Source organism: Anopheles darlingi, chromosome X, assembly GCF_943734745.1.
Source record: "Anopheles darlingi chromosome X, idAnoDarlMG_H_01, whole genome shotgun sequence".
NCBI classification, from domain to species: domain Eukaryota; kingdom Metazoa; phylum Arthropoda; class Insecta; order Diptera; family Culicidae; genus Anopheles; species Anopheles darlingi.
Window position 1 is genome coordinate 8447070 of NC_064873.1, and position 18206 is coordinate 8465275.

Genomic DNA, 18206 nt, shown 5'->3' on the forward strand with positions numbered 1-18206 from the left:
CTAATCGATTGTTTCACAAAGTGGTTGTTTGGTTTTTGTTAAAAGCATGCGGGAAACATCAGCTATAAGCAAAACATTGGTCTTTAGAATACTGCAGTATCCTGCAGCACTAACGAATCACGAATGGAAACCATGTCACTCATTAGTGTTTGCCCAATTTGCCTAAGATAAGGTATACTACATCTTTCTTTACATTCAAAAGAAATGAAAAAAGAAAAACAACACGGCTGGTTCATGTAGTTATTTGTCCGTTACAGTATCATGGTACATGCTGGTTTTTGGAAGTGATTCAAAGTATGATTAGATTCAAAGAGTGTAGTCACCAGAACATCTAAGGAAAACTATACTCTCGCCGTTTCGAGGCGATGTTCCCATTCATATTTGGATTCTTTAGTTTTCATTGTTTTTTTTTCTTTGTTTTCTTTTTGTTTACTGTATAGGCTGTGTCCGACTTGTGTGTATGTACAACGAAATCCTGTTGTAAGCAAAACTACACCATTCCATTCGTCATTACTATGCCGTCCTTTTACGCGTGCTAGCTATGTACGAGAATTGAATATAATCTCAACACCTAAATTGTTTACTGGATTTTATGCGATTGATACTAATGAATAAAGGATAAGTAAATCTTGTTTGCTTGTCTTGCGTCTTCGCTGCACACTACGGTTTGTCTGTCTTACATATTTTGTTCACCATCCTCGTCCTGTTCGTTCAGGAGTAGCGGGCTGTGATCGCCCAACGCTGCCGGTCCGGCACCACCAGGAGCAACCGTACCCGGTGTTGTCGGTGCGGACTTAGACATCCAACTGTAACGACTACGGCCACGGCTAAGAAAGCTGGTAGCCGCTGTGGACATCGATGATGGGCTGCGAAGGTGGCACCGCACGGCCGCCGGTGTTGCTATATACGCATTCGATGTCGATGCAATAGGTATGTACATTGCTCGGCTACAGCCTCCACTGGCCACCGATGGTGCACACTGTACACCATATTTGTTAAACAGCTTGCTTCGTTTGCTAATCAAGGAAGAAGGCCGCCGGTTGGTTGGCAGTGGGGCATTATCGTGCACCTCGTCACTCGTAGGAGGAGAAGACATCGCCGGAACGGTAGCACCCTGATCCTGCGAGTGGCTCTCCGTGTGCCGTTGTTGCTGATTGCCGTCGTGCAACTGGCGTATCTGCTCCAACAGCTCGCGCACTTCCGCTGTTGGGCTCGTAGCACGCGGTGGTGAGTGTAGCGAATCGATGTTCAGCAAACTGGACACGTTGGATCCGGTGCACGACCCGATACACGAGCTTCTCATCTGGGCCTCCGTTTTTTCTCCGTTATCCTCGATCATCATGGAATCATCGCTGTTCCCAGAAAACTCTAAAATATTTTTTTGTTGATACTGCTGGCTCTGTTGACTTCTCTGTTGCTGTGGACACTGATGCGGCTGCAGTATATATTGCTGGGCAGCATTATTCCTTTGCGTCGCCAGCATATCGCCGCCGGTTTCGATACTCTTTCGTTGTACGGGACGCTCCGGTTGTAGTTGGCGAAACAGTTCCACCGGTACGCTGCCGGTCATGTTTCCCATTAGGTTACAAAGTTTACATATCACATCGTGTCGCTGCGCCAGATTGCCTCGCCTGTTGTTCAAAGCATGCGAATCGTGAGCGTTATCCAAACAGCTGCTGTAGTGACCCAGATGTGATCCACCACCACCGATGACAGCGCGCTTTTCGAAGGAGCCTAAGGAATTGGTTGGTGGCGAAGGGTACGACACGGTTCGGTTCATTGGCTGCGGATGATACGATGGCTTTCTGCTGCTGGGTTCGACCATTTCACCCTGATCCGACATACGACTGAACATGGTTCCTGACGACTCCAAAACGCCTTGTGAAGCCGATTCCTTAGCACCCAGACGGTCGATCGAAGCATGCCGATAGTGTGCGGCCCTCTGTACAATAACGGGCTCACTGTGGCAAACGTTACTACAGCTCAGGCTGTTGTTGATAGAGATCGAACTGTCAGGCAGCATTTCTTCGCTGGGTTGGTCCCTGGACAGTGTATGGTTCTGTTCGGATGCCGCGTGTTCCGATTCTTCGTCGCGTGTATACTGTACGTGTGCCGGAGCGGATTGATTACCGACCATTCCCTCCTGTGCTGCACATATTTGCTGGGATGCTGACCGTTGAAGAGAGCAATTCCGAGCCGAAGCTGGCATCATATCCGGACTAGCCGCGCGAGAGTAAGGCGGAGGCACTAGCGTATTGGCCTCGTTGGCGTTGCAGATGAAGCTGGAACTAAGTGAATCGACAGTGCTGGTTCCGGACATTGATCCAAGCGGCTGCATCAGGTAATTTCGGAAGTACTGCACCATCAGGTAGTTGGCGCCATTCCCTTTACCATGGTCAGCATAGCTGAACACGAGCGGGTAAAGATCCGGTTTGGATGCCACCTTGAAGGAAAATGAGAATCGTGATCACAAATCAACAAAAAAAAAATCGCTCTTCCGGTAATGTAAACTAAAGCGTTGAACAGTTGATATTAGCATACCTCCATGTATGGTGGTGGTGCGTGGATATGGAAGGAGTTGCAGCGACTGTACTGTGGCGGTGCGTAGCATGAACCAGCCGAGTCCCCTTCGGACTGCGAGTGGCGCCCAGAAGTTTCCCAACCGCACAGCTGCCGTCTCTTCCTCCACAGCGAGCACGCACACAGCAGTGCCAACATAATGGCTAACATAAAACACCAGAAATACCAGTGGTTCACGAAAAACATATTCAAAACATGGTCAGCAGCGGCAACGGGTACTCGAGGGGCTCCACCCGGTGGTGCATACAAGTAGCAGCATCCTTTCGCACAGCATTCCTTGGGCGGCAGACATGTATGGCCGCCGTCACACAGCGAAAGTGAAGATGCTGCAACCTGTACGAAAACACACGAAACGGTAATTAAGACAACCTTAATCTTTCTTAATCAACACATTCTACACCATTTTCTTCTGGTTCGGAAATCAATGCAAATATCCAAATCTTTTCATCTTTAGGATGAAAAAAGATTTATTGATGCAAACAGTGATTCCAGATTCTCAAGCGCTATTGATTAGCTGGACGTTGGGTTCATCGTTGATGTGCAGCATGGACTGCCGTGCGTCTAACATCACAATGAAATGCGTAAATTAGGGAGTGGAGTATGTGTGGTACAATCATAACAAGAAACGTACTGGACTCATAACTGTGCTGGCTCCGTATACAAGCAATAAGCAAATAGTACCATGGGGGATCAGTTTTTTCAGAGGCATCGTTTTAGTGTGCTTGTTCATGTTTACGAGATTACACCACAATGGTTGCAGAGGTGTTTTCCGCAGATGGCGTTTCGTTTCACTACTGCCCGCCACGTTAGAAATCATTTTCCATTCGTTGGACCGATTCACTTCACTAGCAGGACCAAGCTTGTTTGTAATTACACTAGGGTACACTGAGCTAGCTGAATCGTGCAGGTACTTTCACCTAAATTCTAGCATTACTACGGAAAAGAGTTAACATATTGCGGTTGTGAACAAAGTTCGGATCATAGGTATTCTGTTGCGTTCTGAAAAACTACAGCGTTATTCTTTTACTGTCAGTTGTTTCTCTTTTTCCCTCGTGTGAATGAATAACAAATCCGTAAAGTCCTTTCGGTTGCGCATGCGGCGTTTAGTCGCAAGGTGATGGTTGGGTTAAAAACCAATACATACACCTCAACCGATTTACATAACTTTAGGGATTACCCATTTCAAAAATTTGCCGTTAAATAACCAATAGAATGACCCGGAAACAGAAACACATATGATTAGGGAAGGGGCGGGGTTGGGGAGGGAGTTATTACGTACCTATTACATCCCTTCTACCTTCCCCCTTCCTTCCAAATGATTTTAACATAACAATTACCCCCAAAAACATACGCACATTTTTCGTCAAATATCTACAAAAACTACATTATTAACATGAAATAGAGCTATTAAAAAAGAAGGGAGGGAGAGGCCATTACATTATCATTGCCTATAGATTATATTTGGGCAGTTTTTCGCACGATAAATTGATTTAATCTCGTGGATTCTCACTGTTTCCACCCGTTATTTAACCGCTAAATTTTGAAATATTCAGTTCCCAAATCTATGCAATACCGAAACGGTTGAGATGTATATATTGGCTTCCCGTACGGCAAAATGTATGCAACCGGGTAAATTATTGTTTAATAGACCCGGTTGCGTATACCTTCAGTCAATGGGGATAAAACAACATTACGTTGCCACGCAAGTGATCTAACACGAGGGTCACGTTCGGGTTTACCGTAGTTGACCCTTCGGCCCATGAAGTTGACCCGCCTACGAGTTGACCCTTCGGTCCTTTGAACCTAGGATCAGCTTAGCAAAGACCAATCGTATGGATTTCATTATATGCAAAGCTCATCCTATGCCCAAAATAAGATCAACTCTCTATAGTAAGTTTTTTTAGATTTCTATAGTGCGAGGTTTTCTTTCTGTTCACGGGGCACGCGACCATAATACACAGGTGAAGTCATATCCAGTCGACTATAAGAAAATTTCGCGCTATAAGCGACCGCCTGGGCCAGACGAGGCGTAAACTCTAGCTCGAATGTAAAAATTAATGCCGAAAAGTTTACGCTTGCCCTTTACACACTTTCAAAAGATTATTGGTCCGTGAAGCGTGAAACCTAGCGAAAAAGGTTGCTGTCAGTGATTTGTGTAAAAGAAAATTCTTATTTGTGCATTTTAACTACAAATATAAATTAATTTCAGCAAGAAAATGGATATCATCAAATGAAAAAAACAGATTCCATATTATTTCTTTCCGTAGATCATCATTAACATCATCGCCCGTCCTTATATGAGTAAAAAAATCTTCTTTTTCTTCTTCTTCACCTTCATGTTTATCGTAACGTAACGTTATGCGTGAGGTTTTTACTGAAGTTTGTACATGGATTACTTCTTAACCCTTTCTTTTCATACGCTGGTGTAGTAATGATACAACAAACTGAATGGTCGCGTATCTTCCAGAAAACGATTTAGTGTTCAAGCATTGCTAACTCCTGTTCGACTGTTGCTAATAAAGTGTACACCTGATGATTTCCTTCGCCATTATCATCAAAGTTCTTCCCAAATCGGCCCATCAATTCAAGGAAAGCCTTTTTGAGCGCTAAGCATTCCGTCCGGTTTTGGCATTTTTGGTCCGGTTCCACGTTGTCCGAAGAGGGGAAAGTTAACTTCAGACAGGCATTGTAGTTAGTTAGCCAATGTATCGGGAAATGAAGATTGCCTTCCACTTCCTTTCGCTTCAGCCACTCGTCCAATAGTGTCTCAACTGCGTTGAATAACTGTGGACGCAGCATCTCATCCTGCGCTAGAAAAAGAACTTCGCTTTGGACACACTGAGGGAGTATCTGGGGGGGTGGAGAAAAAGAAAAATTGTATTGATGCCAAAAGAGACCATTTGCTAGAGTAAATGGCACCGGAATTTACCTGCACTAGGAATGACCGAATGGCATTATCACTGGAGACCTTCGGCACCAGCACTTCGTCGTACAAAAACTCGGCAAACGATTTGCTCTTTTGTTCCGAATCCTCAGTACGTGGCTTTGGTTTGAGGTATACTTGGAAGTAGTACTGTGTAGCCAACGGCCACTCACTCTTTGCGACTTTTTGCACATTCTCGATATCTACATGAGATGGGGAAATAATGATATATTGGAAAGACGTTAGTATTAGACTTGCGACATACGCTTTGGATTCCATTATTAATTACCCGCGTCATTGCATAGACGTTCTAGTACAGAGAGCGTTGGTACCAGGAGCTCTATGGCCAGCGATAGTGCATTTATCCCTTTGGGATTGCTGTTCACCAGACCAGCACGTAGATCAGCAGTTAACTGTCCCAGTTGAACGGCGGTTTCCCTGGCGACGATACGCACCATCTCTTTGCTGGGTGCCCGGTAAACGGTAAGCAGCTTTTTCCAGGTGCTGTTGAACAGCGATAGCAGCTCTTCCAGGGCTAGCAAGTTTTTGCTCTCATATGCTTTCTCAATGCCACGAAGCAATAGCTGTCGGAAGAAGGCTTCTCGTTCATAAAGTTCGATCTCATAAATCCGTTGGGCGAAGTATTTTAGGGCGTTTGTTTTGCAGATATTGAGATCTGTCACAAGGATGGACTCAAGATGTTGCCATATGTAGCGGGCAGCAATAGGTCGTTGCCGTTCGATGATGGCGATAATTGCATCTACGTAATATTCCATTCCGGGACCTCTCAAATCGTACACAAAGTTGACAATGCTAGTGAAAATGGTAGTGGGACACTGGAAGATGAGCAGCTGCAGCGTAGCGCCAGTATTGCGTTGCATGGTCCGACCAGCAGCACCGTCACTCGGGCCAGAACCCATACGGTTGATGAACGCGACCAGACTGGAGGAAAAGTTTTCCTGTTTGTAGCGATCGAAGTCCGTGCCGAACGTGTCGATGGTGAAGGTGACCAGTGAGTGAAATTGTCTGGACGGGAGGTTCGGTACAACAAGTAGGATAAGCTCGCGTAGCTTGACACGCTCGTCGGGCACATCATCCTCGTCCATCATTTCGTCGCCGACTGTGTCCCGTGCATCGTACTCGATCATGAGGCGAACGTGTCCTCCTGTAAGCAGTGCCTTGTGCTGCTCTAACACTGCCAAACATTCGGCATTACCAAGCACTTGCTCGCCGCGTTTGACGAACTCATTCAAATAAACCATCCGTTGGGTCGCTGTGGCTGATTCCTCGATTTTAGTCATCAGCTGCCCAAGCGTCATCGTTGATGCCTGCTCAGCTAACGTTCTCGGGCGCAGAGCGAACTGTGCCAAATGGGTGAGAACGCTATGCTGTCGGTTGTTTTTGCTACTGAGCAGCAGCTCACTCACTCGATAGGCCGATTCGCCAATTAGCTGCTGTAGCGTTCCGGTTTCCTTGTTAGTGAAAAGATCTATATCGGCCCAGCAGACGAAGCGCTCGATGCTAACGTGCATGATGCAGGTTTCCAGTGTATTTAACAGGCAAGTTGTAATCTTTAACAGTGCCTGTTCGGTCGGGCCAGAATACAGTGCCGATGCCGGTGGAGTAGGGGGAGTATTTTGGCGGTCTGGTTCGATTACAAGCTCGTACATTGCCATCGAGCCGTCCAGTGGCTTGGGTTGCGGTCGACGATCGCTTAACTTTAATCCCGTTAGAACCATTTTGAACAGATGCCAGAGAACGTAGCCGAAATATGTGTGTTTCCGCACTTTGGACCAGCCTTGGAATTTGGACGAATCAGGCGTGTTGTAGAAGCAAAGCAGCTCCGCGACGTGGTCGCACATTTTACCCAGTGTTCGTTGATGGTCAACGTACCGGTTTCGGTCGATCTTCTGCCAATCACAATCAGTGCGACCGATGGCGAGGCAGATGGAACGCACCAGGGATTCGGTGCGCTCGAGTACCTCGTACGGTTTGGCGTACCGAAGACTACTGATGGTCTGGTCAAGAAACTGCATGGAAAACCAGAGTGGTGTGTTGGACACGATCTCGTACAGGAATCTATCCAGATCGAGTCCCCAAATGCAATTCAACAGCAGACATTTGCTCAACTGCGGCGCTGTGCTCAGCAAGTGCTTTACATGCACCACTCGGGACAGATCGTAACGGAACGAGACATCCGTATTCAGAAACAAGTACATAGTTATTTGACGCAGCTGTGTCACGTACTGCTCGTTTACTTTGTTGTGCTCATTAAGATAGTTCTGACGCCGCAGGAAGCGCAACAGCCGCGCGACTATTTCAATGATGTATGGTTCGTTACCTGAGAAATATAAGTGGCGGAAGAGATGTTTTAAAGCGCATTGCGGAAGAGCATTTGTCGCGTATACCTACCGCCATCGAAGATGATATTATCGAAGGAACGAACATACCGGTTCGTATTGTTTAGAATGAGCGACACTTTGTTTAGATCACCACTTAGCTCCATCACGGTGGAATTTCGAATCTCATTTAGCAGCGTACAAAACTCTTTCATACCGTTTCCGTTGGCTGATTGACAAAATCGGAATGAAAAATAAACGGTTGCTTCGATCGCTACTGTACCCTCCACTGCTCAATGATGCCCAAAAATGTTCGAGAAATGCGCGGCGAAATGCGAGCTGAAATTCTCCCCCCTCACGTCTGAATTATAACCACGCGTCCAGACTACAACAAATTGTTGGAAAATATAAATGTTATTTCTTATTATTTTCAATCGGGCTTGTATCGACACTGTCAAACCGGCTTGTTGATTCCGTTTTGTTACATACTAAAATTCGGAACTATCATTAAAAACTTGCTTCGGCCACCAACACGTTCGATGAAAAAAATATTTGAGAGAAAATATTGCTCTGCAAAAGAGCGTTACAGTGCTGCGCGTAAGTGTAGTGCTATGTGATTTCGACATTAGCAAATAAGAATCTTGGCTAAAAGTCCCCGCACTCACAGAGAGTTACTGAGTGACCGAAACATTCGTTAATTTAAACTTTTTTGATAACCAAACCTACATAAAAATATGTGAAAACGTAAAACAATGTATTAGGGAAGGGGGTAGAGGTGTAAAAGTTACAATTCACCAGTAACACAGCTATTTTTTGGTCACTCAGTAACTCATCGTGAGGGAGATGCCTATTTCAGTAGGCCCTGCCACACGGAGCGTAAACTCTAGCGTGAACGTAAAAATTAATGCCAAAATGTTTACGCTTGCCGTTTACATGCTGTCAAACGATTATTGGTCCGTGGGGCGTGAAACCTAGCATAAAAGCTGTTTGCAAACGGGAGGTTCGCAATATGTTCTTTTTGTGGTTTACATCGATAGTGAGTGATCATTGCTAGTGTGTTCAATACTTTTCTTCAAACAAACGATTTTAATTTTCTCAACCCGGCCATGTAAACATATTGAAGCGTAAACGTTTTGGCATTAATGTGTAAATTTACGCTTAAATTTACGGTTCATGTAGTTCTTTTTTCTTTTAGCTAAAGTTGGAGAAATTCTAAATATTTTTTTCGCATTTTTTTCGAATAAAGAGACGCGATTGAGTGTACGTGAGTGATTTCTGCCAAACGGCTATGAAGTCCTTGCTAGGACATCCGCTAGCACGTTCCAGGTCGTCACAGTGGATTTTTTTTGACATCTGTAAAGATGCTTATTTATCACCAAAGCGTTCACCACCACCACCACCGAATCAAATCACCATCAAAGTTGACCCGGAAATGTTCAATGGTTTTATTAAGTATAGTATCTGCATTCATTCATTTTCGAATGTTTAAATGATTGATTTCTTTATTTTAGATCAAACGAACGACCCCGTTCTGTCTAACATCGAGTGAGCAGAGTCCAGAAACGTTAGCTCGCGCTGGTTCTGGGACAGTTGACAAGAACTGTTGTGCGATACCACCGATACGATTTTAAAACACTATGTAGAGCATTGAGAACGCTTGTAAAAATTTAACTTTCGTACATCGCATCTCATATTTTTTCTGATAGCCGCGAGGGGGTTTGTTCTAAAGGACACCACCTATATTATTAAAACATCTTGTTCGAGGATATTTTAGTTCTGAGGAAGAATAGACAAGGGGATTATGGTTTCCCAGGTTCCCCTGGGGATGCCCAGTTCCTGACATATAATTAGGTAGAGCTTATAAAACAAATAATGTAAGATATTCGTAGAGGATAATTGTTTATTCACTTCGAGAATTGCTTTATCGTAGCTTGTCTTGTACACTGTGTTTATAATTCCACGGCCATGCCCTTCCTTTAATGCAACTGTCGATAGACCTAGTTTTCATCACGGTCATTCGATAGACTAATACAACCTAAAACTGCGCATCGGCTGGTTATAAGGCCTCTGCAAACTGATTGAGTAACGGAGCGAACGTAGCTCTGCGTAGCTGTCAATAGGTGTGGAATGTATGGCATTGCACTATAGGCCCTTCCAACTTAGCGTAGCAAGCGAAGCAGAACGTAGCTGAACGGCATGATGCGTCGGTTTACATTTGGCTGCAGTCGGCGAAGAACGACCATCGGAGCTGCTCGGCACTGCACTCCGACAGACACCATAGTGAATCGGCCAGCTCACTATGGGGTCTACCGGAGGGATGCTCGATTTTGTTCGGCCGCTCTCGGCTTTACTTACTGTATGTACGGTACACTATTACACAATCAAAATACAGTCGAGTTTGCATCAGTTTGCAGAGGCCTATATCCTGTAATTTGACGCAATATTTCACCCATGCGCTAGTAGACGAATGCAATATTGTAGTGCATTTAATGTATTACAGAAACTAAAAATTTCTCGATTCACAATTCATGGTGAACGAGTAGTACGCTTTGTCCTGTCTCTGTTCTAGCAGTTGTGACACTTAACCAGACCCACTTCGTCACAGTTCATACATTTGAGAGCCACGAATTCGGCAGTGAAGTGATTGCGATGGATAGACTTTTTTGAACCACCGCAAGACGGACAAGGTAGCAAACGATAACCACCACACACCTTGCATGTATAAGGCGACTCTAGACACTAAAGATCCAAAGAAAAGTTTACATTAATTAGTTTGTGGGAAAATTTCCTGTTGCAACGGAGCCTACCTTGTAAGGTTTGAGCATTTTCCGAAGTTCACCATTCTCGTTGAGTCGTTCGATACACTCGGCATCCTGTTAGAAATACAGATATTATTGGTTAATAATTAGAGCAAAAATAAAGAGTGGCAAAAATATAACGCTAAAGTGTGATTTACCACCCATTCACGATGAGTAACTGGGTTTCAAATGCAAATGTAGCTTTTCATTCAATGTTCCCTTCTTAATAAATTTATTTATGTTGCGGCATTTTTAAACGTAGCTTTGCCTATCAAACATGTAGACAGGAACGATTTTTTAAGTCACTCAGTACCTCGTGAGTGGGCTGTACCTTACTTTTATTTCCACCATTTACTTGTACCGTTATGATTCAGATGGCAATTTAGTCTGCAGTCCAACTTACCCCAAAGTGCTGTCCATCGACGAATACCTGAGGCACTGTAACACAGTCTGTTTGCATTCGGTCTCGTATTTCCTGCTGATACTCGTTGCTCATAAAAATATCCTTTTCTTCGAACTTTATCAACAACGTACGTAAAATCTGCTTTACGCTCATGCATTTGGTATAAGTTTCCCGAACGATACCCATGCTGGTGCTGTAGACAACAACCTTGCCAATCTCTCTATCTTTGTAGTTCTATAAATACAGGGAATTAAATGAGAAACATAATTAGTAGCAAATCATGGTTACTAGCTATCAATTCCTTATATCCAGATTGAAGTATTATTACTGTCCTCCGTCAAGTCATTATCACCATCATCAGCCATCATATGAGGGTGAATTAAATGTAAACGAGACTTTTCATCGTACTATCAGAACAGAAACGATCGTCATCAGATCATCTCAATGGTAATAAGAGGAAACAAAGAAAAATAAGACCTACAGTAGTGAATAATTATATATTATAGTAATAAATGTTGGCTTAAAACTGACTTGCGATGAAAAAAAAAAAGGATTCTTGTTATAACCACCATGTTATTATAACATTGTTAAATAATAAGTAGTAAGTACCAAAATCATAATAGAATTAAAAAAAAAACAGGAAAGGTACATAAAAATCCGTTCATGTGCTCCGAATAATTCCGTCAGTGTATATAATCGTATCGTATAGCAGTAACTTGTTGCTCGTATCTTGTAAAACCGGCTCATTATAGATCGCAGCTTGGACTACGGTTTCAAATCATTTCCGCCAGTAACACAAATTCAACTATGTAGCCCTGTCTATGTAGGTCTTGGTCTGGTATGGTGTTTCCGTAGTGATATAGGTCATGGCGTCCGTCATCCAAAAACCAGAACCAGAATTTATTCATAACCTACACCCTATGCAGGTTGAATGTATGGGGCACATATAGCGCATGCAGTGAACGCGAAAAGAAACCCGACACCGAAGCAAACCGGTTTTGCTAAAGATGTCTTGTGAAGTCAGTGGTAAAAACACGCCGGAACACCGGTATACTGATGGTAGGTATCACATTGATCAGTGACCAATATACTAGCTATGCGTTAGGTGGACAAGAAATCCGCCATCGTACACATGAAACAGACTAAACTACCGTTAAATCCAGTTCCTTCGCAAACACCCCAAGCGGGCTCTCATGCACCGCTCTTGGCCTTCCAGCCTGTGCAGAATGTAGCACGTGCTACATACCAAGTTAAATCGAACCAAACCAAAAGCTTTCATTTTGACAATACCTATTCAAATTGCCGATTGCCGGACTGCAATAAAACAGTGGCATGTGCGATATATTTTGATTAGGCTGCTGAACATTTAGTTCATAATGATTATAGTGTGGAAAAGTGGTTATGCAGTAAGAGCAAGTCTTGCTAAAATCAGCTAAGCTGCTGTTTCAGCTACAACAAGTAAGAGTGTGTATGTGTCCGAGTCTTATTGGCAACGTAACTTTCAATTGTTGCAAAATGATACCTACGGTCGGTTATACGGCATTTTAAACACGAAAGACTCGCGGAACGTCTCTGCCACAACGAGAGAAAGGAATATGGCAATTTCAGCGTCTAATTACATAATCCTGTGGGTCGTACCAATACCGTCGTAGTAACAGTTAGTATACACTGATGCACGTCGAAGATTCGAACAGGTCATGCCTCCGGGCTAATAAGATCGCGCCGCGTTCACAGGCGCACCAATTTATTAGTGTGGCGTGTGAGAAGACACCCCTCTCTCGCTCCAATTTTCTTTCTCATAATAATTTTCATCATCATCATGCTTGTCTGCACACGTATTTCCACATCGCTCCATTCCCTCCCACAAGCGAGCTAAGACCGTTTTGGTTAGCTTCACTGTTATTGTTGCAATCCTTTTTTGGGTGGTTTTCTCAAACCGTGCATTGATAAGAGAAAAGAAGAAACACAACACTTTCACCGTCGTCGTTGGTTAGCTTTTTTGTCAAGGAGGGGAATACTCACACTGATAGCGGTTGAAAAGACCGAAAGGCATGTCTATAATAAGGCGTTGCTTTCAGTGATTGACGCACATAAGCTGATGGGGGCGGAGAGAAGAAGGAAAAAGAGAAGAAGAGAAGAAGAAGGGGAGAAAGAGGAGGAGGTGGAGGTGCTGGTGGTGATGGTGGATGTGGTGATGGTGGTGGTGGTGGTGAGCAATGGTGCAGTGACCGAACTGATGGACGGTGTTGGCCGATACTAAGGGAAAAAAAACCCCGAAGACAAGTGAATGTCATGGCTCTATGCTTCTCTCGTAAGGCTGGCTGGAAAATGAAATATTTGGTTGTACGTGTACGCTATCGAGAGGTAATTGATTTGTCTCAATCGTTTTGCTAAGTTAATGAGCCATAGAGTGCTTCAATCAGCCATGCTGTAGTAGTTGGGAATGAAATCAATTACACTAACATTGCATCGACTTACCTTCATGCCGGTTGTTTGCTGCATCTGAAGAAAGGTTGCAATGCCATTGCGCACCCGATTCTTCACACCACGTACGGTGCCCTTGTTGCTACGGATGGTTGACGTGCCGCTGGTCAGATCCTTCAGCCCGGCAAAGCTCTCGTCGTCATCGATCACGGACGGGGTGATTTCCAGTGAGCTGCTACCACCAGCCTGGCTCACTCCATCACTATCAGCTCCGTTCGATTCAGCGTTCGATCGCTCGTGAATGTGGAACTTGTAGTAACGATCACTCTCGAAGAAACTACCACGCATTTGATTGTTACTGGCAGTGCTGGCATCGGTTGCAAAGTCGTTGATGGTGTGTTGGGTCGAAGGGTTGTTTGCTGCCGGCAGTAGTTGATCGCGTTGGGTCCCGGCGTGCAGACTGTTGATCTTATCCATTAATATTGAGCGAGTAGTATTGATCAGCTCGTCCTCCTTGTCGTAGGCCGCGGCGGGGGCTGCCGGTACCGTGAGTTGTGCTAGCTTCGCCTCGTCGTACACCCTTGGCCGATTACCGCGAATGGCGGCCAACAGCGAGTCTGGCAATCCACTGCAGGATCGCGCCAAGTTTCGATACTTTCGGATGGGCAACTCCGGTCCAGTACAGTTCGCTTTGATGTCCGCGTGGCAGCAGTCTTGCAAATGTGACAAGGCACCGTCCGCTGCTGTTGGGTCGCTGGCGTTGAATGCAGCGTGCTGGATGTTAATGGCATGAATCACAGCCCCACCGTTATCCTCTGCACTCTGCACTATCAGACCGAGTTTGTCTAAGTTCAGCGAGTCACAACTCAGGCACGATTCGGAACCGTCACTATCGGTGACATTGACGTGGCCGTGCCGTGTATGTGAGGACTGTTGCTGTTCCTGTTCGCCGTCGTTTCCGTTTATGTTTTCGATATGGTCCTCATCGATTTGCTTCGTGCCGTCGACATCATCACCATCATCATCATCATCATCATCACCATTGCGGTCACTGCAATGTACACCTACTGAAAGTTGTGACACCAACAGACCTGACCAATCTTGACACGGTCCTTCTTGGTCGCGTGGGAATTCACTGCAAGTGATAACTGACCCTACGTCGGCGCCATCCTTATCAATTGCTGGCTGGCTATCTGGTATGCTTTCTGCTGCTGTCTCTACGACCAAACTGCGCTCCTGTCTGCTATCGTGCGAGTTTATCGTCACCAGCGCCAATGCCGTGGCTGCCCCTGCCGCCTTCGATGATTTGAGCATTTGGGACATCTTCTTTGGTAGCGGAGGTGGCGGCGTTACCTCGATATCGCTGCAGGTGCCACTGTCGAGAGTATCACTCGAGGAGCACTGACCACCACTACCGCCACCGTCACCACCGATAAGATGTTGCCCTTCGGACTCGGGTGGTCTCATGTAGTAGACGTATGCAGCGGAACCCGAATCCAGCTCAACACCTGCCCCGGCCACGGCTATCTCATCAGTCTTCTGGACCATGTTCGATCCCTGCTTCTCCTTCTTTTCGCACGTTTCACTAATTCCCGCTAAGCTGTGTTTTTTTTTTTGTCACGGTGTTGCGTAGCTCGCAGCGAGGTTCAGGGGACACACGTACCAACGGACACACACACACACACACAGACACTCCCCCACTCACACACTTCCACCAGCCAGCCAGAAGCTTCTGTAGTAGGGGATGTGGCCGTGCCTCCCGATTCAGTTCCAGAGCCAAATCGAATGAAATCACTGGCGTCGCATGGGATATACCGCCTGGCAGGTTGTTGCCACGTATCGCGCCGTGATTGTTATTACCGTCCGCCCGTGGGGGTTTCACTGATACTTGCTGCTCAGTGCCTCAGCGCCGTTGCTGCTGCCGTTTCTTTTTGTGCCGACAAAATCTGTGTTGGTACCACGTTCGTCCTCACGGCACTGAACCGTCGACGGAGCGGTTTGAGATGCGTAGACCCGAAGGCTACAAGGGGCTTCGGAGATCGTCGCTTGCTCACCGAAGACTGGTGGAAATGAGCAGCATACATCGAGATCAGTTGGTTCCAGCGGCGAACCGCATCACAGCTTTCGGCATGGTTACCATCTGGAAAAGTTGCTGCTGCTGCTGCTGATGGTGGTGGATGATGTGGATGGTATTGGTGGTACCGTTGCGCTGGTACCTACCATTCCCTCGTTTATCGTCATCATGCTGCTGAAGATACAGTTAGACTCATTGCCAGCATCAGCAATGGCATATACCGTTGCTTGGCCGCTTGCGATGGTATTCTTGGATTCCGCTTGGCGCGGTGCGATCGCGGTTATACCCGCGGTGCTGAGCCCGTGCCACCCGTTCTGAGTCTATCGCCTTCTTTTTTTTTTTATTTCTTTCTTTCTTTCTTTCTTTCGTGCCCCAACCCCCCTCATACACAGGTTTTTTTTTACTCTTTCGCTCCGGTATTCTTTGTTATTCGTGCTCTGCTCTCTGCTATTCTCACTTCCATGTAAGGGTGTATTGCTGTGCTGTAGTTCCTTTCTCCTTTCGTTTCCTTTTGAACCGCAGCACTATTTCGAAACAACTGGCCGGGATGGGGGAGCGGTGGAAGGGAAGGCACCTGGCCGCTCGTGGAAAACAACCCAAGATGAACCGAGAGCAGGGTAATAAGAAACGTGAGAAAGGAGAAACTGGCGTAAGACACAACCACGCAGAAACATACCCAAACACAAACACACACACACGAAGCATTCATTTGGCAAGGCCACACCAGGGTATACATAGTAGCTACATATGAAAATTCCGCTGATTTTCGTTACCATGAAGCTGTTATCAGAACAGGGAGTCCAGTACCCTCCCCCCCACTCCCGCTGGATCGAGCGTTTGCCAGTTTTACAAACTGCTTTCCCAGTTTGAGTTTTTCCACTGTCGGCCACCGGTTTTGTCTCCTGAGTGTAATACGGACCTGCACTCTTTGTCAAGTCGCATTAACTCTATTACTACTGCCTCCGTATGTTAAGCTTGGTAATTCGGTTCTTCCATTATTGTTGTCGCCATTACTTGCACATATCGTGCGTTCGTCATGCTGTGCTTGACAATATGACCCACACCGTAATGGTAGCAGAGCATGAGCTTGCCGACACCCTTCCGCTAGCCCAGTTCCTTGAACTTGTTCCTCTACCATGCCCCATTTCGGCCAACGGAGTGTAACTCTCGTCAGGCACACCGCCAGCCCTTGCCTGCCTAGCCTTAAGCTTGGCTAAGTTAAGCTTAGCTTAAGAATCAATTTGATCCTAGGCACTCTCAACGACCGGCCACATTATAGATAAGTTAAGGGAAAAATACTGAAATAGGCCCCCCATTTTTGTCACTGAGTGACAAAAACACGAAACATAAATACCGCAAGCAGATAGTAACGGAGAACCAAACAGATCAGTTTTATAGGTAGGGCCCCACAGTGTTCCATGGACCATCCACAGATTCGTACGATTTAATCTATTCCTGTTTGTTGAAGAAGAAAAAAAACAGTCCCGACAAATCACTTTTAATATAATTCTTCAAATAATTTATTTTTTGTTTTCCAATTTGCTTTCCAACCTTTACTCTTCCCGTTCCGTCGGTCGTCTGCGTTGGTTGTATGTTAAGTATCTCGAGAGATCTAGGTCCACTTACTTTCTCTCTCTCTTTCTCTCTCTCTCTCCCTCTCTCTCTTTCTTCCTTTTTACCGTAATCTTCCTTAAACCTATCGTGTGTCCGATGGGGAGTTGCATCCATCTTGTGCGCATCCTCACTCCTTTGGCCCCTCCCTTCGACTGTCACAGACCGCTTTGCCTTGACATGTGTATCTTCAAACCATTTCTTCAAACGTTCCCGAATTTCTGGCTACGAACTGCATGCTCTGCACATCTGGACCGACTATAGAATCTAGTTATACGCATCCTTCTAGCATATTTTGCTTGGTAGTAAGGAGAAGGTGGCGCTGGGAAAAATGAAAGATATCTCTAGATACAAGTAACCTAAACTAAGTCTAAGACGCGCCCACATTGGCGGGACCACCATTTGGATTTTGATCCAACTGCCTCGAGCCGGGTGGTAGCGATCCACTATCTAATTCGCCTGACCAAACTGAGACCAAATCGCTTCGTTTTCTATTTCCTACTAAACCTCCATCCGGATTCAGCTTCTGCTGCCGCATTCTGCTGACCTACTGTTTCTTGACTTTAGGCTCCCTTTCTTGTTCTCGCTTTCTCTCTCTTTCTCTCTCTCTCTCTCTCTCTCTCTCTCTCTCTCTCTTTCTTTCTCTCTCTCTTTCCATCTCTCTTTCTCTGTCTATCTCTCTCTTTACTAATCATACATATATCATATTGTTCTCCAGGGGCTTGTTGATCTGGCTCACGTAGCAATCGCATCCTTAATCCTTCACAGAGACACAGAACGAGGATCACTTGTGCCAACATCAGTCCGCCATTGAGCCTCGTTACCTCTTCCAGATCGCCTTCCTTTAGATTCGCGTCCATTGCTTGCTGTCCCTCCTCATCCTTCTCTTTCTCTCTCTCTCTCTCTCTTCTCTGTTGAGAAAAAATATATAAGACAATTGTGCAAATATGTCTGCCACGGAAACGTGTATCCAGCTTTCTGTCGCATGCAAGGACAATCGCACTGCATGTCCGGCCTGAAACCTATACTATAGGTTGTTTCACGAGCAACACCT

At 45.5% G+C, this 18206-nt stretch overlaps 3 protein-coding genes across 3 annotated transcripts; all 3 read right to left on the reverse strand.

Annotated features, from left to right (window-relative positions):
- Nucleotides 1-321: 321 nt before the first annotated feature.
- LOC125950182 (uncharacterized) lies at nt 322-3475 on the reverse strand. Its single transcript, XM_049677927.1, has 3 exons — nt 3212-3475; nt 2542-2913; nt 322-2443 (listed from the first exon to the last, which is right to left on the reverse strand). The coding sequence occupies exons 1-3, from the start codon at nt 3395-3397 to the stop codon at nt 677-679; spliced, it is 2325 nt and encodes a 774-aa protein (XP_049533884.1). The 5' UTR covers nt 3398-3475; the 3' UTR covers nt 322-676.
- Nucleotides 3476-4879: 1404 nt separating this feature from the next.
- Nucleotides 4880-8338, reverse strand: LOC125953379 (uncharacterized). Its single transcript, XM_049683314.1, has 4 exons — nt 7916-8338; nt 5793-7844; nt 5510-5706; nt 4880-5430 (listed from the first exon to the last, which is right to left on the reverse strand). The coding sequence occupies exons 1-4, from the start codon at nt 8055-8057 to the stop codon at nt 5056-5058; spliced, it is 2766 nt and encodes a 921-aa protein (XP_049539271.1). The 5' UTR covers nt 8058-8338; the 3' UTR covers nt 4880-5055.
- A 1595-nt stretch (nt 8339-9933) lies between these two features.
- Nucleotides 9934-15015, reverse strand: LOC125959050 (glutaredoxin domain-containing cysteine-rich protein CG31559-like). The gene is made up of 5 exons (XM_049691791.1): nt 14621-15015; nt 13522-14518; nt 11044-11277; nt 10650-10715; nt 9934-10581 (listed from the first exon to the last, which is right to left on the reverse strand). Exons 1-5 carry the CDS (start codon nt 15013-15015, stop codon nt 10408-10410), a joined length of 1866 nt encoding a protein of 621 aa, XP_049547748.1. The 3' UTR covers nt 9934-10407.
- Nucleotides 15016-18206: the final 3191 nt, after the last annotated feature.